Genomic DNA, 25391 nt, shown 5'->3' with positions numbered 1-25391 from the left:
TCGTGGGGGGCTGGAGCCGATCCCAGCTGACATCAGGCGTGAGGCGGGGTCCACCCTGGACAGGACGCCAGTCTATCACAGGACACATAGAGACGAACAGAGACAGACAACCATTCACACCTACGGGTGATTTAGAGTCATCAATGAACCGAACACCTGCACGTCTTTGGACTGTGGGAGGAAACCGGAGAACCCGGAGAAAACCCACGCAGACACGGGGACAACATGCAAACTCCACACAGAAGGGCCCCAGCCGGGATTCAAACCAGGAACCCTCTCGCTGTGAGGCGAAAGTGCTAACCACTACATTCATTACTGATCTAAAACTGCATCGAGGGATGCGTGTTTGTGTGTTTTAAAGTAAGTCTGTTATTTTAAGTGCTATTTTGTGTTATTTGTAACATCTGGAATGAAAGTAACGTCCGTTATCAAGGACAGTGGCATGAATTCGACCTCCGGAAGAAAAAATTTCAAACATTTCTAAGTAATTAAATTGTAAAATAGACGATAATAATAATGATTAAATCCTCCAGATGATCAAATTGACCCAAAGGAACACCGACGCGACAAATACATGTACAACGTGAACAAAAAATATATATAATCATGCCAATTTTAAGGTTTTTTTACAAGATGCCCCCATAAAATTAGGAAAATTCATAAATATAAAGCAAAAAAAACTCAAAACAACCGTGTACTTAGAGATGTTAATCAGTGAATGGGGTCAAATTGACCCTGAGGGATAACAGGAGGGTTAAACTTAATAATTAAATAAGCCATAAAGATTCAAAGACTCAGATTTCTGAATGTCTGGATCTTTAAGGAAACAGGAGCTTAATAAAACTTATTCTAAGTCCTTCTCCTGATTCAAGTCTTACCTTGAATTGCCACTGATGAAGGCACCTCAGGCCTCTGCACTGAGGAGTCTGGGACATCTACAGGATATGGAACATGGTTCATACCAAAACTTTATTTAAAAGAAACTACTTTAACGCAGTAGTTAAGAGAAAAACAGCACTGTGTGTGCAGCAGCAGTAGAACAAACATTAATGTTAAGTGTTCTGTAGTTAAAGGAATATTCGGACATTTTGGGAAATCCTCATTTCCCAGCGTTGGCCAGAGTTAAAGAAATCGGCCATAGATAGAAAAACGTAGACGCTGCGTGCGTCAAGGCTCGTGAGAAGCGCCTCAGCTGCCGCCATTTTGCTCCGGGGGTTCAGACCCGTTCTGATAGACTGTTTGTAAAGACTCACAGAAGACTCACTTTTGGGTGTTTGAACGAAAGAAATACGAAAAACTCTGAACTAACACATGAGAAGTTGTTCTTCAGAATTTTACTGTTGCGAACGTTTTGAATTTGATGTATGGCAAGAGGATAACGCTAACTTATATCTTAAATAGCAAATGTCAACTTAAAAAATCATATTTTTGTGAGAGTAATTTATCAGTAAGGTGCTGTAAATTATACTTGTCAATCAGTTATGTCGAACCGCAGTTCCTCTAACGGCCACTAGAGGCGTTCTCCAATTGAGTCAATCCCCATAGACCTCCATTTTAAAATAACTAAATAGTAATACGTCTCTATAACTAATTTCCTGGTTCATGATTTTATAATTCACCCGTTTAAATTAAAGTTGCAGTCGGAAAGTCTGGCAGATCGAGTTGACAGTCTTATCTTGAATGTTTACAACTTTCACGCCCCTCCCCCTCTATCACCGAGCTCCTGCGCTCCCTCCCATCGAGTGCTCGTCAGTGCACGTGCACCAGATTCCTGTGAACACGCTCGTGTCTTCTCTCATCGATAAACAGCATGGAGTACATGTCACACAGAGGTAGGCTGGCTAACTTCGAGACGTGTTCCTTTGATATTGTAACATGCGCGAGGGGGGAGGGTGGATTTGTGGCGTGTGCACGAACTGTGAACTGCGCTGAGTGGACAGGTTGATATGGGCGCGGTGGAATTTTGCAAAACAAAAGGATGCGCGTAGAGGCGCGTTTCTTTTTTCTAACACCGGATGATTTATGTCGTTCTATCGGACGGTTGGCTTCAGTGATGATCAAACAAATGTAAAAGACTGTGACTTTAAATTAAGGCTTTAAAACGCCTTAAAATACATCGTCTGGCATTTGTAACAAACCAAACCTCTTGAAAATCAGTTGAAAATTTAGCAATAAATGGGGATTTTAATGGTGATAGACCTCCTGCCTCAAACGCACGCATGCATTAAGAGACGCTGCTCCCCCTGAACAATATGGCGGCTGTGTTGACGTATTTTACAATGAACAGCAAATACAATATCTATTACGTATATACCAATTTACTACAAACTGCAGTCAACTATAACGTTAACTTGTACATCCAAACTGTTAGCACCTTCTTTAACTTCTATGGTTATGCTAGCTGTTTGTAGGTGCGCTAGCAGTTTTCCCCCTGTTTCCAGTCGCTGTGCTAAGCTAGGCTAAACACGTCTACAGAGCTAACGGACGAAGAAGACTCTGGTGAAGACGGAAGAACAAGAGGATTTCCCATAAAATGTCCCTGATAGATTAAAGCTGTCGGAAAAAATAAAATACTTACCAAGGGGCACCATTGCTAATTCAATTTCTGTGAAAAAGGGGGGGGAAGAGTGAACATCGTGTTAAATTCCCACAACAGACAAAAGCTGAACAGAAACATAAAAAGGTGGCGTCTGACTAGGAAACTGTACCTTTGCCAGACAAATAAAGCTCAGCTGTGCTCTTAGCCTCTCCTCGGGGCTCCAACCTCACAATCACTGAGTACACGCCTACACGGGATTATTAATGAAGACGTTTTAACACTCAAGTCACAAAAACAATGAGGAAAAAAAAAATCTACAGGGCTTTGTGATGGGCCTTTGGGGCTCGCTGGCGTTCTACACACCTTCGTCTTCGATGGTCACGTTTCGGATGACCATGAAATGTCTTCGGCCCTCGCTTGTGAAGTTGTACTTAGGGCTCTCTCTCAGTTCCCAGGTGTCTTTGTACCACGAAACAATAGCGTTGTCGAAGGACACCTCGCACTCAAAGGTGGCCGACTGGCGCTCGTTGACTTCGATGTTGTGGATGCGTTTGGTGAAATGAATTTGTTCAGCTAAAACAGATAAAGACGTGAATGGGTAAACGTGTTTGGCATCACAACTGGGAATGTATGACAATACTTGAATGGTAGTTCTCATCGACACAACATCCACACGGTTAGAAATGATCAATCAGAGGAGTGTTTATGGGGCGGTTATGATGACTGGTTGGTTGGAAGGTGGAAGGGGGGAGAGATGGATTTGAGTCGAGACGCACGTAAAAGGACAACGGATGAAATGATGGCGGAACGGTTTTTTGTACGGTAATCCAGGAGAGGAGAGGCGGGAAGAGAGTTAAGACAGATCCCAGAAGAAAGAGAAAAAAAGAGGGCAAAGTCCAAACGTCCCAACGTTAGTCTCAGATGGAGGGAGTCGAAAGAGGTTAGTCAACGGGCAGAACATCCACCACGTCTAGGAGGTTGCAGAATCCAGGTTACAAACCTTCTACCCAGAGTTCGGCCGAGGACTCCAGGTTCTGGAACCGGCAGGTGTATCTGCCTTGGTCTTCAGTTTTCAGGTCTCTGATCACAAGCTTCTGAACCTTGTGTTTCACCTCGGACGTGTACCTGCCCTTCATCTCTAACTGCTGGCCGTTTTTAAACCACTTAGCCTCTACGTTAGGGATGGACAACTGACAAGACAGAGTGCACGACTGGCCTTCCTTACCCGCTGTGTCCTGCAGATGCTTCTCAACTTCCGCCTCTGAAAGAGAGAAAGAAGAACAACGGGCTATTAGGAGAGTTTTGTTTCGTGTGTAGGGACTCTTCTCATGCTACTGCAGAGGTTTGGTGTTATTTTCAGCAGCAATAGTGGTTAAAAAAGACGTTTTAATGCCTTCACCGTACTGCCCCGAACTAATCCGTGTTAGCCACGATCGGCTGTTAGCGACTGTTAGCGTTTCTCCCGGATTTCTCTGTCAAATAGTTCATACACTAAAAAACTGTCTCGGTGGCTTATTTGATGTGTTTAAGTGCAGAAAAAGACCTTGGGGTGATTTTGCACTGGAATTACACTAAAACTTGAAAGTCTGAGGTTGCACTCACAGTGTCCTTCCGTACTGTGCCCCAGGACGTTTCGCGGCTAAAGTCTAGTTCGTTTGACCAGTCTGAGTGCAACCGTGCCGCTCCTAGGAGCCACAGCCCGTTTGGGAGAGGTGGGCTTTTGTAAAGCACGTTTGCACATGTACGAGCACGAGTGTGCGCACGTGTATGAGCGCGAGGCCTACGGCGGTTCTGAGGTCATTTCCTGTGCGCCTGTTGGGACATAGAAAAAAGAAGGAGGGACCATGCACGGACATTTAAAACAATGGCGGCGAAAGGTTCACGTTGGTGTGATGCGGAGGTGGAGTGTTTACTGCAGATTTGGTTGATGAAAAGATTCAAAAACAGTCGACAAGACGCACAAAAACTCAGAGGTCTACGGAAAGATCTGGAAACAAAGCCACGCATCGCCATGACGTCATCAATGTGTGTGACGTGTTACGGCGTGATGACGTATAGGCAGCAAGAAGCATTCTCCGAGGCCCAGGTAGTGTGAGTACAAACGGGCCTGGAGGGGGGGACAAGGACCCTAAAGCACGGGGCACGGGACGGACGCACAGTGTGAGGGCGCCATCTGGAGTCAGATGTAATCCAGCTGTATATAAATCATATGATGTGACGTATGTATAACTGTATCAGTACTGACCTTTGACGGTGAGTTTGGCGCTGGAGATGTGCGGCCCGCAGACCACCCGGTAGTTGCCCTGGTCGGACGACTGGCAGCTCTTGATCTTGAGCAGATGGCGGTCGCCACTGATGCTGATGTCGTACTTGTTGCTGCTGTCCAGTTTCTGGGTGCCCTTGTACCAGGACAGGGTGATCTCTGGGTAGTTGATCTTGACCTCACACTCAAACAGCGCCTCCTTGTTGATGAAGACGGACTGATCGGAGATGTCCTTCAACACCGTGACAGGCTGCAGGAGCGACAAGAGGATTAACTCTGTGAACTTCAACCCTACACTGAAGTCTCTCTGGAGGTTTGGTTAAATATTGATGTTAATCCTCAACTCCTTTAACTTTAATCATTTTCTATATACAGTATACATTGTTTTAATATTAAATGTATAAAAATGTAGTTGATTTTGACTCAACCCCACATACATGTAGTTAAATAAAAACTACAGCGGCTGTTTTAGCTTTGAAAAGATGAATTAGTGAACATGTCCTGACCTCCGTCCGCTCCATCCTCTTCTGCAGGTCGGCCACCAGTCGGGCCATGTCCTCATCAGACTCTCTGTCTCCACGTTCCAGTTCCTGTCAACAACAACCACGTTATTCATCGTGGCGTCCACAGACACAGACACGCCTACTACCCGGGGGCGAGCTGACTGTGCAGAGACTCACCGGTCTTCCACTTTCTTCAGCCTTCTCCTTCTTCAGCTGCTCGATGGCCTGCAGCAGGCCTCTGTAGTCGGTGATGCCGTACATTCGGGCGTATTTCTCGTACTCTTTGGGGTCCACGTTCCTCAGCAGCTCAACGATGTCGATGTCCTTTTCCTCCTGTGGACTCTTCTGCTTTGACGGCGTCCTGAGAACGAGAAAAAGACGAGAGAGATTAAAAAATGACCAACAAAATACAAAGTTGCAGAAGGATTAGGGTTGAAAAAATGATAAAAACTTCACTCTGTCAGTGTAGATAGAAACAAAGCACACAGAACGGTTTGCATCCTAATAAAAAATAAAAAACATTAATATTGTATTGAACTTTCATTGAACCCCCGCCAAAATAAAAGACTTCAGTATCACTTTATAATAACCGCCATGTATGATAGTTAATTCAATTTAAATAAATAGTAATTTGCTTTATAATGTTTACTGTTTATTAGTAAACTGATTTAGTGTAATATAAAATCATTTGTTTATAGACAGATAGTAAATAATTTGTCAATGGTTAATAATTGTTTTATAAACTATAAACATAATCTGCTGATTATTATAAATCTCATGCTTCTACAGTACAATTAATTTGTCCCTATTAAGTCTAAGCCATCTAAACAATGTTTATAGCTGATTTACAAAGTATTTAATTATGATTAAAAAGGTTCACAAATCAATGAGTCATCATTAACAAATAATTATTGTTAAAAATGTTATAATGTGTGCATCAATAAACTGTTAAAATAACACAATTTATAGCATTATTAATAATTAGCTAATATGAATTACCATTGCTGTGTTTGTTAACAGTAAAATAAGCATCATTCAAGTTTAATTAACTAATTAGACTGAATTAATAATGTGTTAATGACGGTTTTAATAAAGTGTTACCAAGGTTTCTCTCCAAATAAGACATTTACCTCCTTATTTTTTCCCCCAAAAAAAGTTTACGAGCTTAATTTCCATTGGAAAATTTCCTGAAAAATCCTAAAATTAACAGATCCTATTTGCCAAAACATGCCATAAGACCCAGTGTTGTGTATTTCCCCCTAAAATAAGTTAACTTTTTAAATTCCCCAAGTTCCAGAGCTAAACTTCCCAAGGAGGATTAAAGAAAATGTCTAAAATAATGAACTCACTTCTTCAGTTTGGCCCGGAGGTCTCCCTCCAGCTGCACCGCCTCTTTCTTCTCGTCCACGTGCATGTCGGTGCTGCACTCGATCTCTCCGTGCTTGTTGGCGGCGACGCACCTGTACTGACCCGAGTCCGACTTGGTCACCTCTTTGATCTCCAGTTTGGACTCCCGGCCCTTCTGCTCGATGGAGATGCGGCCGCCGTGCGTGATCTGCCTCCACTTCCCCTTCATCCACTTCACGCTGGGGATGGGGTCGCCGCCCACTTTGGCGATGAAGGTGGCGGTGCCCTCTGTGGAGAGACGCGTGGGGAGTTAGGACAAAGCTACAAAGTCTGATCTTTAGTTAAGGGAACTATAAAAATATCCGTGTTCAGAGTAGAAGTCGTTAGAAATGGTCTAATTTTCTGAATTCACTAGTTTTCTACTCCTCATACATGTTTCTATAAGTTCAGCAGAATATCTGTACATGTCGCGTTTTATGTGGTGCATATATTGCGTGTCTCACTCTCGATGGCGTGTGCGGTCCTGGGCTCCTCGATGAAGTACAGGTTGTCCAGTTTTTTGGTCGGAGCAGCTGCTGGAGCTTCAGCAGGAGCCGGAGCTGCTCCTGGTTTCTCTGCAGCAACATCACAAGTTCACAGTTCAGTCTCAATCACAAACAAGAATACGCACATCTGCATGAGGCCCAATGTCACTAAACATCAGTGTGATTTCACAGTTTTGTTGCTTTTTAACCTTTGATGGTGACTTTGGCCTTGCAGAACTCGCTGCCGGCGTCGTTGGTGGCCTTGCAGAGGTAATCTCCGGCATCATGTCGGGAAGCCGCGCTGATCTCCAGACAGGCCGTCCCTTCGGAGAAGCTGATCCTGGTGCTGCCCGCTGACGTCAAGTCCTTCCTGTCCTTCATCCACTGGATCTTCAGAGGAGGAGAGCCGCAGACATGACACCTGAGACTCAGCTTGTTGCCCTCGTCCACGGTCAACGGTTTGAGAGGGACGTCAAACACCGGGGGCTTCTTGGACTCTGCAGGAGGAACACGGCGGTTACTCTGCGCTACGGTCACTCAACAGTAAAGGACGCGTATTTATAAACGTGAAACATCTTCTACAGAACAAAACAGTAAACTCAACAAAAATACAAACATTAACCAGTTAAACGTTTACAGACAAACTTTGAAGCATCAAAGACCCTTCAGCGACATTCAGGCTTTGTGGCAGAAGGTTAACCACTACTGTTTATTCGTAGAAGAGGAAGTCATACTTATGGGGCTGTCCACAGGCGCCCTGAGCAGTTGGGGATTCGGTGCCTAGCTCAAAGGCACCTCAGCAGTGCACCTTCATGTGTGGCCTGTACAGGGACTTGAAGCGATGACCCTCCTGTTCCCAAGCCCCCAAGTCCCCACAGACTGAGCTGCTGCCGCCCCAATAAGTGATTGTAGGATTATTAAAGTCCTGCTGTGATGAGCGTGAACCCACCTGAGATCCCAACAGTGACATCACAGGAAGCTCTTCCAGCTTCGTTGGAGGCCTGGCAGGAGTACCTGCCGCTGTCCGTCACCTGGCTGCTCTTAATGCACAGCACGGCCACGTTGCTCTTAAAGCTGATGTCGTATTTGTCGGAGCTGTGGATCTCCGTGCTGTCTTTGAACCAGCTGACCGCCATGGGCTGCGAGCCGGAGACTCTGCCCTCGATCTTCACCAGTTTGCCCTCCATGTCCTCGATGTTCTCCGAGGGCTTTTTGGTGAATACCGGAGGGTTTTTACGCTCTGAGAACAAGAGAAGAAGTGTGCCGGTGAGGAGAGGAAGTTTGTTCCCGTCGCACAAAGAAACGCCCTCAAAGGGGGCTGAGTGTTAAAGAAGAGAGGGCCGAAGGTGACGTTGGCCCGGGTTAAAATACCTTTGACAGTGATGTCAGAGGAACAAGAGTCCTTCCCCATGTCATTAGAGGCATGGCAGAAGTATCTCCCCGTGTCGGCTTTATCTGCCTTCAGAATGGTCAGGTGGGGCGTGTTATCCACACAGCTGATCTTATAGTTCCCCCCAGTGCGTATATCTTTATGGTCTTTGGACCATGTGACTTTAATGGGGGCAGAGCCGGTCATGTGACACTCAAGCTCAATGCTGTCGCCCACCGTCACCTCCTGTGGTGACAACTTCCTGTCAAAGACCGGCGGGTATCTTGGTTCTGCAAGGAGTCCCATAAAAGAGTGGGAAGGAAGGTGAGACAACAAAATCTTTAGAGGGACACAACAACAATCAGACGCTCTGACAGAAGCATCTTTAACACCCTCACATCACACACAAACACACACACACACACACACACATCATCTCACTGGAGTTAAGACTTTCTCAACCTCTGGCTCGGGACCCCACGTCGGTTAAATCCATTCTGCAGATGAGTTCAGGGGATTCTTGCACAATCAAATCAGTGACAAAAGGGAGCGGCCTGTAGCTCAGCCGGTAGAGTTCGCACCCCACAGCTGTTCTATATAAGAAAAGCCCGAAAGCTGCAGCCAACGTCTGCTCAGCTTGTTTCTCTGCTAACCTCCTATCCAAACGCCCGACGACTAAAGAGTTAAAAACACCAAGATCTAGAAAGTGTTTGGTAAAAATGTGTCTTAAAACTGCATAAAAAGTAAACCACAACACTGACTAACGCACAAAGAGGATACAACGCCACTGACATGATACTACTGTATTCTCCGCACTATAAGTTGCACCTAAAAACCTTCAAATGTCTCAAAAGTCGACAGTGCTCCTTATAATCCGATGCTCCTTATATATGGACCAATATTGAGCCACAACAGGTCTCCAACTACGGTGAGCAGCCGGCGACTCTATTTTCCCCGTAGAAGAAGTAACGCGCGGTGCATGTTGAGATATACGACTGCGTGAAGCGTGCCGTTTCATTTCCATGTGTGTGTTTGTGTAAAGAGCCCAAAATGGCTCCTGTTAAGAGACACGCTTACGACGCAGAGTTTACACTCAAGGCCATTAGTCACGCAGCAGAACACGGGAATAGAGCAGCAGCCAGAGAGTTGAACATGAACCAATCAATGGTGCCGAAGTGGAGGAAGCAACAAGACGACCTGCGCCGAGTAAAGAAGACTAAACAGAGTTTAGAGGGAACAGAGCGAGACAGCCTCGACTGTAGCGTCTATTCTATGCGCCTTATAATGTGGTGCCCCCTATAGTGGGGAAAATACGATACACGTAATGGAGCGTTACCTTTGTTAGAAACATTTGGGATACACAATTATAACAAATTATTAGTTGTTTTTACACATTTTAATGCAGATGTGTTTCATGTTATAGCTTTAGGTGAGTTTGTGGATTTAAATCGGGGTCAGAGGAGGGAGGAGGTTGAGAAATTCTGCTTCAAACTAAACAGAAGGATGTCTTGAAGCCTAAAACATGAACGTGAACCCCCAGTCGCGTGTGAACCAGCTGTACAGACCTTGAAGAGTGAGCTTGGCCCTGCAGGAGGCCGAGCCCACGCTGTTGGTGGCCACGCAGGTGTATTCCCCAGAATGCCTCTTCTCACCGCAGCCGATCTCCAGCACGGCGGTGTTGTCGTCGTACAGCATGGAGAACTCGTCTCCCTGCCTCAGAGGCTCGCCGTCTTTCAGCCACGACACCTCGATGGGTGACGAGCCTGCGACGCGGCACTCAAACCGGACGGGTTGACCCTCGGTCTGCTGCAGGCTGATGATCTTCTTCGGGAAGGTTGGCGGCGTTTTGGCCTCTGGAGAAGGTCAAGATAGACGAAAGGTTATTTATGAAGTACATTTACTTCCGTTCAACTTTACTCAAGGATTTCCATTTTATGCTGCTTTATACTTTTACGTTTATCTGACAGTTACTTTACAAGTAAGTTCAGATATTAGCATTTGGACTTTCATTTGGTATTGAGTACCGTATTTTCCGCATTATAAGGCGCATAGAACAGATGCTACAGTCGAGGCTGGGGTTACGTTCTGCATCCATTAGATTGAGCTGCTCTAAAGGGAACGTCAACAACACAGTCAGGGGAGGTCGTCTTGTTGCTTCCTCCACTTTGGCACCATTGATTGGTTCATGTTAAACTCTCTGGCTGCGGCTCTATTCCCGTGTTCTGCTGCGTGACTAATGGCCTTGAGTGTAAACTCTGCGTCGTAAGCGTGTCTCTTAACAGGAGCCATTTTGGGCTCTTTACACAAACACACACATGGAAATGAAACGGCACGCTTCACGCAGTTGTATATCTCAACATGCACCGCGCGTTACTTCTTCTACGGGGGAAAATAGAGTCGGCGGCTGCTCACCGTAGTTAGAGACCTGTTGTGGCTCAATATTGGTCCATATATAAGGAGCACCGGGTTATAAGGTGCACTGTCGGCTTTGGAGACATGTGAAGGTCTTTAGGTGCAACTTATAGTGCGGAAGGTACGGTACTTCTTCACAAATGAGCCTCTTGTGTTTTTAATGTTATTTGAAGTAATTTTCACAAATATTATTCTTACTCTTATGTCTTTAAGATTCAACACTGTGTCATTATGAAAAGAAGACATTTGGGAGATAAAAGTGAGCTTTTGTGAGTGTAGTTTGGACTGCAGGTGCTCACCTAGCACATTGAGCCTGCAGGTGGAGGAGGCGGAGCCTATCTGGTTCTCTGCCTTGCAGGTATACTCTCCGATGTCGGCCTTGGTGGCTTTGCTGAGCTTCAGACAGGCGACGCCCTTCAGGTACTCCAGCTTACAGGTGGGGCTGGACCTGACTTTGCCGTCGGCTTTGAACCACGACACCTTGATGTCGGGTGTGCCCGCCACCTGACACTTCAGACACACGCCGTCTCCTGAGGTCACCTCCATGGGCTCCAGAGACTCGACGAAGTAAGGAGGCTCTGCAGGTCACAAAGAGGAGGAAATGTGTGAGTGAAGCCTGACATCTGCTGGTCAACGCAGGTACTGCACACACAGGAGCTCTCTCCCTGTGTTCCAACACTACCGAGACTTTGAACCTACCGAGGATGGACACGGCTGCGTCGCATTTGTCATTTCCAGCATCGTTGGACACTTCGCAGGAGTATTTTCCCGCGGCCTCCTTGTCGTCGGTGCTCAGACACTCGAGGATGCAGGAGCTCTCGGTCGTGGTGATGTTGTGTTTGTAAGAAGCGAAGATCTGCTGGCCGTCTTTGTACCAGTTCACCGTGATTTTAGGAGTTCCGGTGTACGTGCACTCCAGCGTTAACGGTTTGCCCTTCTCAATGGACACGTCCTTCAGCTTCTTAGAGAAGGCTGCCGGCTCTGAGCGTCACAAACATAATTATAATCATTTAGAGTGAGGACGTTATCAGAAGACAAACATAAAGTCAGATGAGAGGAATCTACACGTTTGATGGAAAGGTACATTTATTTTGACAAGTAGAGTCCAATGGAAGAGCTAACTGCAACGCTGATGTCAGACTGACCTTTGACAGTGAGATGAACAGGGCAGCTTTCCTTCCCTGCATCGTTAATGATCTGACAGGTGTACTCTCCTGCCTGAGATCTGTCCACGTCGAAGAGCTCCAAAATAACCTGGTTATCCTTCAGGACGAAATTACAGCCCCGCCCAGCCAGGATCTCCTTCGCTCCTCTGAACCACTTCAGTTTGAGGGGAGCGCTGCCTTTCACCATGGCGGAGAAGGTCACGTTAGAGCCAGGCATGGCTTCCACCGGCTGTGGTGGCACCACGAAAGATGGAGGTTCTGGGCACAAGCAGACAGTAGCACATTAAACATGATGAAACCTGAGTGTTAAACTATTTAAGGCTCTCATGGTTTCTTCTGTTAAAGGTTTTTCTTTATCTGAATCAACGGTCAAAGGACAGAGGGACGCTTTTGGTTGTTGTTGTTCTGTTTGTTTGTTTATCAGCAGGATTACGGGAAAACTACTTGGCCATGTGTCATGAAACCTGGAGAAAAGGTGAAGCATGGGCCATGGAAGGACCGATCCGATTTCGGGGTGGATCCGATTATTCCTCACTTTTGTTGACCTTGTGAGATAGGGTGTTTGACCTTTGTGGAGGTCGACACTCTCCGAGGACCCTCTTAGTCAAACAAGTAATAAAAGTACATACAAATATGAGGTACTTGTACTTTACTTGAGTATTTATATCTCATCTCATCTTCAGCCTCTTATCCGGGGTCGGGTCGCGGGGGCAGCAGCTCCAGCAGGGGACCCCAAACTTCCCTTTCCCGGGCCCCATTAACCAGCTCTAACTGGGGGATCCTGAGGCGTTTCCAGGCCAGTGTGGAGATCTAATCTCTCCACCTGGTCCTGGGTCTTCCCCGAGGCCTCCTCCCAGCTGGACGTGCCTGGAACACCTCCCTAGGGAGGCGCCCAGGGTTCATCCTTACCAGATGATCCTGAACCACCTCAACTGGCTCCTTTCAACACAAAGGAGCAGCGGCTCTACTCCGAGTTCCTCACGGATGCTGAACTTCTCCCCCTCTCTCTAAGGGAGACTCCAGACCCCCTCCTGAGGAAACACATTTGGCCGTTTGTACCCGCGACCTGGTTCTCTGGGTCCTGACCAAGCTTTCATGACCACAGGTGAGGGTAGGAACCAGGACTGAGCGGTAGATCCAGAGCTTTGCCTTCTGGCTCAGCTCTCTAGTATTTATATAGTATATCATATTTTACTACATCATACTTCTCCACTTTATCCCAGAAGTAAATCTTGGCCACTTTACTCTACTACATTTGTCTGACAGCTTCAGTTACTTTCCAGATGACTTTTGGCTTTTCATCCCCTTCCTGTCGAGTGAAAGCCACGTACCTCCAGATGTGTTGAACGTTTGTGATAAACTGAAAGCTGAAGTGTTCCTTTATGTGTTGACAAAATCCTCCTACTTCTAAATCTGAATAAAGTCTTTAAAAAGCTGCTTGGATCAGCTGGAAAATGCATCGTCACAAAGCTGAATAGTTGACTTTTAAGAGATACGTGCTGCAAACATGATGATCCTATAGAATATGAGGCATTGATGAAGATTAAACTACCCAACAGGATATAAAGGAGTTAAAATGAGCTCAACCTTAAACATCTACAGCAGGAAAATGCAACATGCATGCAGCAGGAATATTCATCCAGAAACATCACATATAATAAGACGACACTGCTTAAATAAAGCATCTGAAAACATCTTCAAGCATTGAAAGTCATTAAAAAAGAAAGTGCCGCATGCAGACTTTCTCTGTCTGTCGTTCCTGACCTTTAACGACCAAGGAGGCCGTGGTTTCACTGGATCCCGCCTTGTTGACAGCTTTACATTTGTACACTCCAGAGTCGGACATCTTCAGCGTGGACACCTTGAGAGTGCAGCTGTTGTTGCTAAATGAGATCTCGTAATTGGGTCCGCTCTGTACCTCCTCCCCATCGTGGTACCATGAGATAGTAAAAGGCGGGGAACCTGACACTTTGCACTCCATCTCTCCGGCTGTTCCAACGACTGTGTTGAGATCCTTTAACTTCCTTGTGAATGTCGGAGGAATGATCTTATCTGTTCGGGAGGGTAACAAGGAGTTAGCAATGCGTTAGGACAAATACAAGTGTGAGGGTTTTGGTGTAAATCGAAAGCTGTTGCATCAAATATCGAAAACTGACAAGTACTGAAAGTTCACGTTGAGAACCTGGTCAGATTAATAAGCTTATAGACTCATTATTTAGTTAATTTGAGCTCTTTGGGTGTTGTTAAATCTAATTAAAAAGGTTTTTTAGACAATGGCGGTTCTAAGGGAGGGTAACGGGGAGGCAGTGCCCCTCGGGGCCCCCGAATGTGGCAAATATTTCCATACATATATTATTCATGAGCAGTGATAGATGAGATGTTCCTTAACAGTTTAGGCAATGAGTATTCTTGGGCTTAACTGTATTACGTGTATCTTTCATCGCATCGCCAAAACACACCATCAGAGGCAAAGTGTGGTCCTCTGCGAGCTGCCTTGCAATGTCTATGAAAACCTTTTTTTTTTTTTTTATTAACTTTTTGCGGCAAAGTGCTGCCAGGTCAGTGACAGAGCAATTTGTTCTCATGAACAGGTCAATTACTACCAAACGTTATGCACAGAAATTCATACGGAAAAATGGATTAGACAAAAGGCTGTGGATTGTTTTAATATGGAGGAATTGTACCCCCTCCCCTGGCTTACTTCTATACATATTTCATCCCCACATATTCATGAGCAGTGATAGATAAGATGTTCGTTAACAGCTAAGGCAATGACTATTCTTGTGTTTATGTATCACGTGTATCGTTCATCGCATCGCCAAAAACACACCATCAGAGGCAAAGTGTGGTCGTCGGCGACAAACTTTTTGCGGCAAAGTGCTTCCGGATAATACCGACAGCAAATCAGTGACAAAGTGACGGGTTCTCATGAACAGGTCGGTACCAAATACTACCAAAAGTTATGCACAGATATTTATACGTAAAAACGGATTAGACAAAAGGCTGTGGATTGTTTTAGTATGGAGGAATTGTACCCGCTCTCCTGGCTTAAAGTCCTGTGTTTAAGGAATCTACCCCAGTTTGGTGTGTTTTCAACTCTACGCTTTTGGAGAACCAATCCTATGGGGGTGGTGATAGTATGTAAAGTATGTAATGTAATATTTGGTTACCCTAAACTCGCATTTGGCCCAAGGAATAGCTCCCCCTTTGGAATGGTTTAGAATTGCGACTGTAGAAATCTACGTATGTTTATGTTTAGGTATAAAAACAGGTGTTTAGGTATAAAAACATAAAAAAAAGAAGATACCAACTGTCATTTTGCTATTATAAGTAAATCACAGGTATCATATGGGCACTAACTTGAGGAAAAACACCCAGCCCTCGTCATTAATGCCCAAGTACGAAGACGACACTTACCTAAAACAGTGAGATTGATTTTACTCAGGTCCTTCCCGATCTCATTCATAACCTCAAATGTATATTCTCCAGAGTCCACTTTCTCAGCAGAGAGAACATTCAGGCTGGAAATCATCTGAGAAAATGAGATCTTGTATTTCCTCCCAGACGCCAGCTCCACGCCATCCTTGAACCACTTGGGTGTGAGCTCTGGGGTTCCACACACTTTGACCTCTAGGGCGGCGATATCGCCTGCCGTCACACTCAGAGCGTCAGGCTTGTCCACTATCTTAGCGGGTTCTGTAATCAACAGAGAAGAAGCAGAACATGTTCTTAGTCAAACCTGTAGGGGGAAGCATGCAAAAAACAGACTGTAAGAGAAAGAGAGAATTATATGATTACAAACCTAGAACAGTCAAGTTAGCGAAACACTCCACACTCCCAGCATCGTTTCTGAGTTGGCAGGTGTATTTGCCTGCCGTGGTTGCATCAGCCTTAAAGACTTTAAGAGCGACCTTGTTGTTCTCAAAGGTGATTTTCCTGTTGTCACCGTCCCTGAGAATGTGATCCTTGTCTTGAACCCAGGACACAGTAATGGGTTCAGAGCCTTTAACAGTGGCCACAAGGGTCACCTCCTCTCCCAGTATCACTGTCATGTTTGACAGTTTCTTCACAAACGATGGGGGCTCTGAAGATAGGAGACAAACAGCGCAAAAGGCAAAGTCAGCAAAGTGACAATATTTATCTAGTACTTATGATTCTTTATTTGAGACTATCGCAATTTCTACTGACCTCTGAGTTTAACTGACGTCTGGCAGGTGTCACTTCCTACACTGTTTGACACTTTGCACTCGTATTCGCCAGCATCCGAGGGCTCTATTCCAATGATATGTAGTGTAGCCGAGCTGCCCTCGCTCACCATCTTAAACTTCCTGCTTTCCATCAGAGGTTTCCTGTCTTTGAACCAGGTAATCTGGAACGGAGCTGTACCGCTCATTTCGCAGTACAGACTCACGTCCTTACCCTTCAGCCCCTCAACTGGCTGAGGTACTTTGACAAAAGATGGGGCGTCTACAAAAAGATCAGGAAACTGTTAAGGAGGCATACACGGGAAAATAATCAATGAGAAAAATCTTAAAGCTGAAACCCGTAACATTTCACGTGTTACGCTCCTCAGTGGCAAAAAACCTGCGACTAAGATGGCAAAGGAACTTTTATGAAACTACAGCTAGGGTGATGGGATTTTTTATATAGACGGTGCGGGTGATGGTACAATCAAGATGTCAGAGTTCAGAATGATTGTGCGACTCTAGTCTACATTGCGGTTAAGAAAGTAAAATTTGCTGTGGGAGGTCGTTTGTTGAGAATACAGCTAAGATGGTGAGGTTGTTGTGGGTGGTTGTTGGAAGTGCCGTCAAGACCGCAGAGTTGTTAATTCTCCAGGAAATTACAATGGCAGATTTGGTGTGAATGATGGTTGGAACTACAACTATGATGGCAATGTTGTTGTGAAAAGTTATTGTAACTACAGTCGTAGTTTTAGTGAGAATGTGTGGAAACTACAGCCGGATGGCACCATTTATGTGGAATTTATCAGGACTATAGTCAAGATGGCAGAGGTGAGTGTTTGGAGTTAACATTATGGATTCAACGCACAAGGTTCAATGTTTTTTGGAAGGTTGTTGCAGCTAAAATTATGGAGTTGTAGGAATTTATTGAACTACAGCTAAGATAGCAGATGTGTTGAAGTGAACTGAGAGAAGCTGAGATGTTGAAGTTGTTGTGGAAGGATCGTGGAACTACAAATAAATAAGCAGACATGTTGGAGCTACAGCTAAGATCGCCAGTTGCAGAGGGAAGGTTGTTGGAACAACAGCTAGGATTGCGAAAGGGTGTTGGACTTGTGAATGTTTGAAGGAACTACAGCTAACATGGCACGCAGTTGTTGGAAGCACAGTTAAGTTAAGTTTTGTGAGTTTTGTGCAAATACAGCTTAAATGGCATTTTTTGGGGGGGGTAACGTTGCAGTCTAGATGTAGTTGTGGAAGTGCACTGAAACTACAGCTGAGAAGACATAATTGTTGTAGAAGGATGATAGAGCGGTAGCGTAAGGAGCAGACTTGTTGGAACTACAGCTTAATTATCTGAGGTATTGTGAGCTGATGAACACGTCTCAACAGTGGGAAAGAAGAAATGAGACACGCAGCAATTTCTCCAGCCTGAGCGTTTCACGATTCTCCACCATACCCGATGGATATACAAAAGACTCATAAAAATGTTACGTATTCCAGCTTTAAGCAATACAACAAAACTTTAACCAAAACTTCAACAACACACTGAACAGCCAGTGCATCAGAAAGTCAGACCATTAACAATAAATGATAAGGAAGTCAGTGAGAGGCTGACCTTTAACGGAAAGAGTGGTGCTGCAGCTGACACTGCCAGCATCATTCTGAGCTTCACAGGTGTAAACTCCATTATCATCAAAGCTCGTGGAGAGCAGTTCCAGGACTGCCACTGAGTCAATAAATGATGTCCTGTAGTTGCCCCCATCTGTGATCTTGGTGTCGTGTTTGTACCAAGTCACTTTCAAAGGAGCTGTGCCACTGACTTTGCACTCCAGGCGGAGTGACTCTCCCTGCTTCACGAACTTAGTGGCAGGGAGTTTCAGCACAAACTCAGGTGGTTCTGGAAAGCCAAAATAAAGACATATTAGCTCGTCGAAGATGTAGGAACACTTCAGCTCGATTGTTAGAATAGGCAGGACTTGAGCGGATGAGATAAGCTGAGGACACGAGTGGACAACGATGGGTTAGCAGCAGAGACAGGATGTTTGTGGAAAATGCAGATGCATCACAAAGGCAAAAACAGTTCTTGATAAGAAGCTGCAGTTGTGCTTATAAAACTGGGAAAATATAACAGATAATCACTAGTTTTAGCCAGCAAGGGAGATGTGAGATGAATACAGCCACGCAAGAGTTGATTTAAAAGATGCAAGTCCAACCTTTGACTGTCAAGTCTGCACTACAGCGTACAGAGCCAGCGTCGTTGCTGACTTGGCAAGAGTAAACTCCACTGTGGGTGACACCCACTGAATAGAGCTCTAAGAAGCAAGACAGCCCATCCAGGCCTGTGAAACAGGTTGGTCCGGTCATGAGCTCTGTGTCATCCTTGAACCATTTGACCATGAAGGGAGGCGTTCCCTTGAATGTGCCTTTGAAGCGTACAGTGCCATTGGGTAGAGCCGCCTGGGACTCAGGCAGCGTCACAAAGCTGGGAGGTTCTGAAGAGAACAAGACGGACCGGGTTAAAGAGGTACTCACCTTTGATTTAGGATTGCATGACCAATCACAAGCACTTTCTAACCTTTAACCATGAGGGATCCAGTGCATTGACAACTTCCCGCTGCGTTGGTCAGTTTGCAAGAGTAGGATCCTGCGTCAGATATCTCTAGCTGTTCAATTTCGATGGACACAGAGTTATCCTGCTGAATGAGTTTGTGTTTGACACCGCTAGAGACTTTGGTCCCGTCTTTCTGCCATTCCACAGAGATGGGGAGGGAACCAGATATTTTGCAACATATCTGAACAAAGGAGCCCAATATCTCTTGCATGTCTACCAGAGGTTTGGTGAAGCTTGGGGCAATTACTTGTTCTGTTACCAAAAGAAAATTAAGAACAAAATTAGACTTTATTTTTCATGTCACGATGTACCACAGGAGGTTTATGTTTTCAACACCAACCTAGTACGATCACTTTGACTTTGCAGGTGCAGCTACTGATGTGGTTGGCCACTTCAAAGACATACTCTCCTTCGTCCTCTTTCTGAGCGGACTGAACCTTAAGGCTGCTGATGTTGTTCTCAAAGATCAGCTTGTGTTGCCTGATGGACTGAAGCTCCCTACCATCTTTCATCCATTTCACTTTGAGCTCAGGGGAACCTGTTACCTTACAGTCCAGACTGACTGGATCTCCCATTGTAACCTTTATAACTTCAGGTTTCTCTGTGATTTGAGGAGGTTCTACAATGCAAAGCAAAGTCAAAAAATCATAAAGTTTCTGACAAAGTAAGGATGATGGAAAAGTTCAGTAGCTATGATTAGTTAAGCATAGGTATACCTTGCACCGTCAGGGTGGCAAAGCACTTATCCTTCCCAGCTTCGTTTACCACCTGGCAAGTGTATTTCCCGCTATGTGTCCTTTCGCAGGCAGGAATCCTGAGAGTGGCCACATTGTTCTCAAATGTTCTCTCTATATTTGGATCCTCCAGAATCCAGTTCTCATCTTTTTGCCACTGTACAGAGAGAGTGGGAGAACCCTCCACAACACAGTGAAACTCGGCCATTTTACCCAGAACAGTGGCAGTGTTCTCAATCGTCTTGGTAAATGTTGGTGGTACTATTAGAGAAAACCAATGAAATAGTAGGTAAACAGTCAGTTGTAACCTCAGAATATAGAAAATTAAGATTGGGAATTCTCGTTAGACCAACCTTTGAGTTTAAGCGTAGTCTTACAAGTGCAGCTTCCAACCTCATTAGCAACAGTGCACTGGTATTCAGCGACATCAACAGCATCACATTTGTGCACCTCTATACCCACAATGTCATTCTTCTGGGAGAAGACATGCTTAGCACTGGGTTTGATCTCCTTTGTATCTTTATGCCATGTTATCTCAAATGGACCAGTGCCAGCAATCTGACACTCAAAACAGGCATTGGAGCCCTTCACAACATCAGTTGGAGCCAGCTCTCTAATAAATGATGGCGGTTCTGAGATGAGAGAAAACAATGTCAACACACTTCTTTTCAAGAGTTAATTCGTTGGTAAACATGTTATGCCACAGACTCTATCAGTATGCTCTGTTCATTTGAAAATCAAGGTTTCCCATAGAAGAGTTTCTAGCTGGTTTGATCCATTAAGCAATCTGTTGGGCTAGCTATTTAATAGAAGATGTCATTATTAAAAAATGTTAATTCTCAATTTGAAATGATATTTTTTCGTTTTAGGGACCTAACATTAAACGTCCCCACTGAAATCAATGCCAATGAGGTTCTTTCAAGCTGAATGACAGATAATCTAGTAAAGTAGCCTTTTACTGTTTGGGAAACAACTGCGTCCAATCTTATATTCTTAAAACTCCTGCACAATGACCACCATGCCTTCTGACACAACTAACCTTTGACCTTGAGCTCCATGCTGCAGCTCTCACTGCCAGCCTCATTGCGAGCCTCGCAGTAGTAAAGCCCACTGTCTTTGGTATCAGTCCCACAGACTTCCAGGGTGGCCACAGAGTTAACAAACACCATCTTGTACCGATCACTTGGGCTGATCTCAGAGCCTTCCCTGAACCAGTAGATATCTATCTCAGGTGTGCCGGTAACCTGGCACTCAAACACTTTACTCTGACCTGGACGGACCACTGACACACGATCTGGGGTTCGTGTGAACTTAGGGGGTTCTAAGGAACAAAATGAAACAATAGATTTAACCATTACACAGACAACGAGATGAAAACTCTGATCCCTTGACAATGAATATGTTTCCATCCAAATATTGCTTAAATTTAAGCAAATCAGTTTGTTCCTATCAGGGTTTTTGTTGGAATATCCCAGCCGTATAAGTTTTTTTTTTACCTTTTAGTCTGAAGCAATATCATCAATCACAGAAATACGTTTTCATAAGCCTTTATTGCATCGTCTCTTTGATTGACTTTTCCAACTCAGCAAAGTGTGAAACCTTTTTACAAGATTTAGGCTTTGTGGAATTCCTTTCATTGTGGAATTGTCCTGAGTATGAAGAGGCTCTCAGGGCGCACTCACACTGTCCTTTCGCACCGGGCCAAAACCATTTTTTCTGCTAAAGCCTAGTGCGTTTGACCAGTGTAAGTGCACCCGCTCCGCGCTTAACTGCGGACAGCGGGCCGTCCACAGCCCGCCTGAGAGAGGTGGGCTTTTGTAAAGCGCGTTTGCACATGTACGAGCACGAGCGTGCGCGCGTGTACGAGCACGAGGCCTACGACGGTTCTGACGTAATTTCTGTGCGTCTGTTCGGACATACGGGGGACCATGCGCGGACATTTAACAACAACAACAATAAATGGTGGCGAAAGGTTCACGTCGGTGTGATGCGGAGGTGGAGTGTTTACTGCAGATTTGGTCGATGAAAAGATTCAAAAACAGTCGACAAGACGCACAAAATCTCCGAGGTCTACGGAAAGATCTGGAAACAAAGCCACGCATCGCCATGACGTCATCAATGCGTGTGACGTGTTACGGCGTGATGACGTATAGGCAGCAAGAAGCATTCTCCGAGGCCCAGGTAGTGTGAGTACAAACAGGCCTGGAGGGGGGGACAAGTACCCTAAAGCCTGGGGCACGGTGCGGAAGGACAGTGTGAGTGCGCCCTCAAAAACACAGCTAGAAAGGGTCATAATCGACACATAATGACTAGTATAGAGGACTACTTGTTCTCCTTATTGCTTTGTTAAAGGGTAGAGCCCATTAAATTTAGTGTTGCACTACTCACTAATCTTTTTTCTGGTGCCATTTGCCCGTGGTTCGAGCGCTTGGTGAAAGTAGGAAGTGCTTAACAGTCAAGTTTGGAAAGAAAACACTACTAACATTGAAATTAATATTCCATTAAGACGTGAAGGGTCAGTGATAGGTCAACTCATGGATGGAGACATATTTACTGACTCAGTTTCACATAAAGGATATTAACCTTTTACAAAGAGTGTTGCCTCGCATGAAGTGGAGCCAACATCATTCTGGATTTCACAGACATAGTCTCCAGAATCAGAAGCTTTGGCAAAGAAGAGCTCCAGTGAGCTTGTTGTGTTGTCTTTGACCACAGAGCAGTCGGCACTGGATACGATTTCTTTCTTGTTTTTAAACCATTTGACGGTCAGCGATGGCGTGCCAGAGAACAGTACATCAAAGTGTACCTTTGAGCCAGGCAAAACATTCATGGATTCAGGCTTCTCAAGAATGCATGGTGGTTCTAGAAGAGGAAAAAATGAAATAATCTGTGTGAAAACTGCACTTAACAGCAAAGATCCTTTTATTTGTGTAACTATACTTTGACTAGACACGTCAAGTTGAGATCAAACCTTTGACAAACAAGATCCCAGAGCACTGGACAGTTCCTGCTTTGTTGTTAGCGATGCAGGTATAGCTGCCGCTATCTTTACTGTCAAGATTAGAGATTTCCAGAAAAGCAACATTTTCAAAGAATGTGCATTTGTGCTTCTCATCAGTCTGGATCTCTTTCTCATCTTTGTACCACTGTATCGTCATCGGCAGGGAGCCGGACACAAGACACTCCAGATGAGCAAATGATCCTTTGATACCTTCCGTCTTCTTTAATTTTCTTGTAAAAGACGGTGGAATTATTTGATCTAACATTGATAGAAGGGAAAAACAGTGAGAATCAATGTTAAAGTAAGATGTTATTAAACAAAACTAATGTTAAGCTTAGGGTTCACATTAAGAACTGACCGAGAATGGTGAGCGTGGCCTCGCAAGAGCTTTGGCCGACATCATTTGAGACCTCAAAAGTGTAGTCACCACTGTCACTTTTCTCAGTTTTAATAATCTTTAGCACAGAGCTGGTGTCTGTGCTTTGTACTTTATATCTCTGGCCTGAGGTGAGCTCCTTGCCATCCTTTAGCCATTTGGCCTTCAGTGGTTTTGTGCCTGTGAACCTTGCCTCCAGCGTGGCTGGATCCCTCTGAGTCACACTGATGGACTTGGCCTCCTCTGTGACCTTAGCGGGCTCTGAGACGTCAAACAAAGCAGTCAGCAAAAAAAAATCACTAATCTGGTTTACTACAACACAATGTTGGATCAAGAACTGAAGTCAATAACAGAGTAAAGGTTCTAAAGATGCATTTGGTCCTTATCAATTCGTAAGTTCAAAAAATCTGTCTTTTGACAAACTATTTCCCAAGTTTGTGTTGAGGCGGTCAAGGTGAAGCCATCGTCAATGATAAAGAGGGATAAAGGGAAAGGGACTTAAATAATGGAGGCCAAACATACAGTGACAGCTATTGACAGCTGTTTGACAGTTTGTCAATCAAGTGTTTACTTGAAATGTCACATTTTGTAAACTGTTGGGACTCGTAAACTCTGGAACTTGCTTCAGTTTACCCCTGGGATGCTACACTTTGTCGGCCTTTTGAGGGAAACTTCCTGCTAATCAACTTAAAAAATGTGTGACTTCACGAGTTGATAATGGTTGCCTGAATGCACCATTAGAAACAGCCAAGTTTCAAAATGGAGTTCTCTAGTATCTTAAACCAACCTTTGACTGTCAATACAGCAGAGCACGTCTGGCTCCCGGCCTGATTCTGCGCCTGGCAAGAGTATTTGCCGCCATGTTTGCTCTGTAATTTGGTGAAGTGCAGCAGAGCAGTGTTGTTCTCATATGTAATTTGAATATTCTCAGCCTCTTTGAGCTCGTGGTTGTCTTTTGTCCAGGACACAGTCATGGGCTCTGAGCCCTTCAGAGTGCACTGCAGAGAAACCTCGCTGCCAACCAAAGGACTGAGGCTCTCCAGCTTTTTCACAAATGATGGCGGTTCTACAAGGAAACAATGTATATGAATATTATTGACTTCACTGCTGAATATTTGCCTCGCAAAGTCGGACGTCGCCTGGCAAGCTCGTTCTTTTTAATGAGAATTATGTCTGGGAACAATCCACGGAGGATCAACTGAGCCTGACACATTTTTAACCATTCAGAGAGCTTTGGTTAGTGTTTAGACCATGGGTGTCAAAGGGATCCACTAAAGGGTCGTGTGGCTGCAGGTTTTCATTCCAACCAAGCAAGAACACACCTGACTCAACTTACTCAATCACCTGAACTGTCTTCACACAGTTGATTTGTTGGATCAGGTGTGTTTTCACGGCCCTTTACTGGATCAGTTTGACACCCCTGGTTTAGACGGTGACCAGCTGTGCCTCCAAACCCCTGATCGAAGAAGTATGCGTAGTATACTCAATGTAAAATTAGACCTGACTCAGTAAATCAATAAACTGTTTTTGTTTCAGATAAATCACTAATGTTTCTCGAGCAGACACCTGCGTTTTGTTCATCAGAGGTCAAACCTAATGACCACCCAGAGATCGGGCATATTTGTCCAATCAGGTGTAGGAAGGGTACTGCTGTCTACGCTAGACACACAACATGTATTGCTGATATAACGTCTGTCAATCCCAGAGGAGAGATCCTCCAACTTTGTTGCTCTTCCTGAGGTGTTTCCTTTTTTCTGCTTATGGTTGTTTTACGCAAGATTTGTTCTTGTCCTAATCAAATTTGTCATTTCGGGCAAATATAAAAAAAAGATAAAGAAGATGTAACTCAATCTGTGAAAAGATAAAGCAAATGTCTACTGAGCATCGCCAGACCACGATCTTTGCAGATGAGGAGCTTTGAGAGGATATCCAAATACAGAGCAGATTGAAAAGGTTCAAATTGCAGCAGAAATGTTGATTTAAAGATAAATACAAAGCATCTAAACCAACCTTTTAGTGTCACTTGACAATCACAGGAGGCCTTCCCCACTTCATTCTCAACAGTACACTGGTACACCCCAATGTCTCCTGCCTCCACTGCCAGCACCTGCAGGGCTATGAGGTCGTCTTTCACAGTGATCCTGTGTCTCTTGTCATTCCTAATCAGCTTTGTGTTTTTATAAAATGATACAGTGAAAGGGGCGGAGCCAGAGACTTGGCCCTCCAGCATCATCTCAGAACCTTTCACCACATCTTTGGGCTCCAAGCTACGCACAAACAATGGCGGCTCTAGAAGAGAACAGCGGGCGGGTCAACACATTACACTGGACTACACAGGTATGACACGATGATGAAAAAA

General features: G+C 44.8%; 1 protein-coding gene across 1 annotated transcript in view; it reads right to left on the bottom strand.

Moving 5' to 3' along the window:
• Positions 1-25391, bottom strand: part of ttn.2 (titin, tandem duplicate 2) — a 225914-nt gene that overhangs the window by 134856 nt on the left and 65667 nt on the right. Inside the window, exons 49-81 of the mRNA XM_083921112.1 lie at positions 25043-25321; positions 23820-24098; positions 23015-23293; positions 22627-22914; positions 22239-22517; positions 20695-20976; positions 20009-20287; positions 19638-19916; positions 19262-19540; positions 18886-19173; positions 18524-18802; positions 17926-18207; positions 16312-16590; positions 15926-16207; positions 15541-15819; positions 13888-14175; positions 12103-12381; positions 11657-11938; positions 11257-11535; positions 10111-10398; positions 8548-8835; positions 8126-8416; positions 7386-7673; positions 7156-7266; positions 6655-6940; positions 5483-5666; positions 5309-5392; positions 4785-5052; positions 3540-3800; positions 2903-3112; positions 2709-2786; positions 2579-2605; positions 879-935 (exon numbers count right to left, since the gene is read on the bottom strand). Coding sequence (XP_083777238.1) covers positions 879-935; positions 2579-2605; positions 2709-2786; positions 2903-3112; positions 3540-3800; positions 4785-5052; positions 5309-5392; positions 5483-5666; positions 6655-6940; positions 7156-7266; positions 7386-7673; positions 8126-8416; positions 8548-8835; positions 10111-10398; positions 11257-11535; positions 11657-11938; positions 12103-12381; positions 13888-14175; positions 15541-15819; positions 15926-16207; positions 16312-16590; positions 17926-18207; positions 18524-18802; positions 18886-19173; positions 19262-19540; positions 19638-19916; positions 20009-20287; positions 20695-20976; positions 22239-22517; positions 22627-22914; positions 23015-23293; positions 23820-24098; positions 25043-25321 — 8061 coding nt within the window. The remainder of the gene's footprint in view (positions 1-878; positions 936-2578; positions 2606-2708; positions 2787-2902; positions 3113-3539; positions 3801-4784; positions 5053-5308; positions 5393-5482; positions 5667-6654; positions 6941-7155; positions 7267-7385; positions 7674-8125; positions 8417-8547; positions 8836-10110; positions 10399-11256; positions 11536-11656; positions 11939-12102; positions 12382-13887; positions 14176-15540; positions 15820-15925; positions 16208-16311; positions 16591-17925; positions 18208-18523; positions 18803-18885; positions 19174-19261; positions 19541-19637; positions 19917-20008; positions 20288-20694; positions 20977-22238; positions 22518-22626; positions 22915-23014; positions 23294-23819; positions 24099-25042; positions 25322-25391) is intronic.

Source organism: Echiichthys vipera (genome assembly GCF_963691815.1).
Source record: "Echiichthys vipera genome assembly, chromosome: 10".
NCBI lineage: Eukaryota > Metazoa > Chordata > Actinopteri > Perciformes > Trachinidae > Echiichthys > Echiichthys vipera.
The sequence above is the reverse complement of the archived record's forward strand: the minus strand, read 5'-3'. Positions and strand labels throughout refer to the sequence as shown.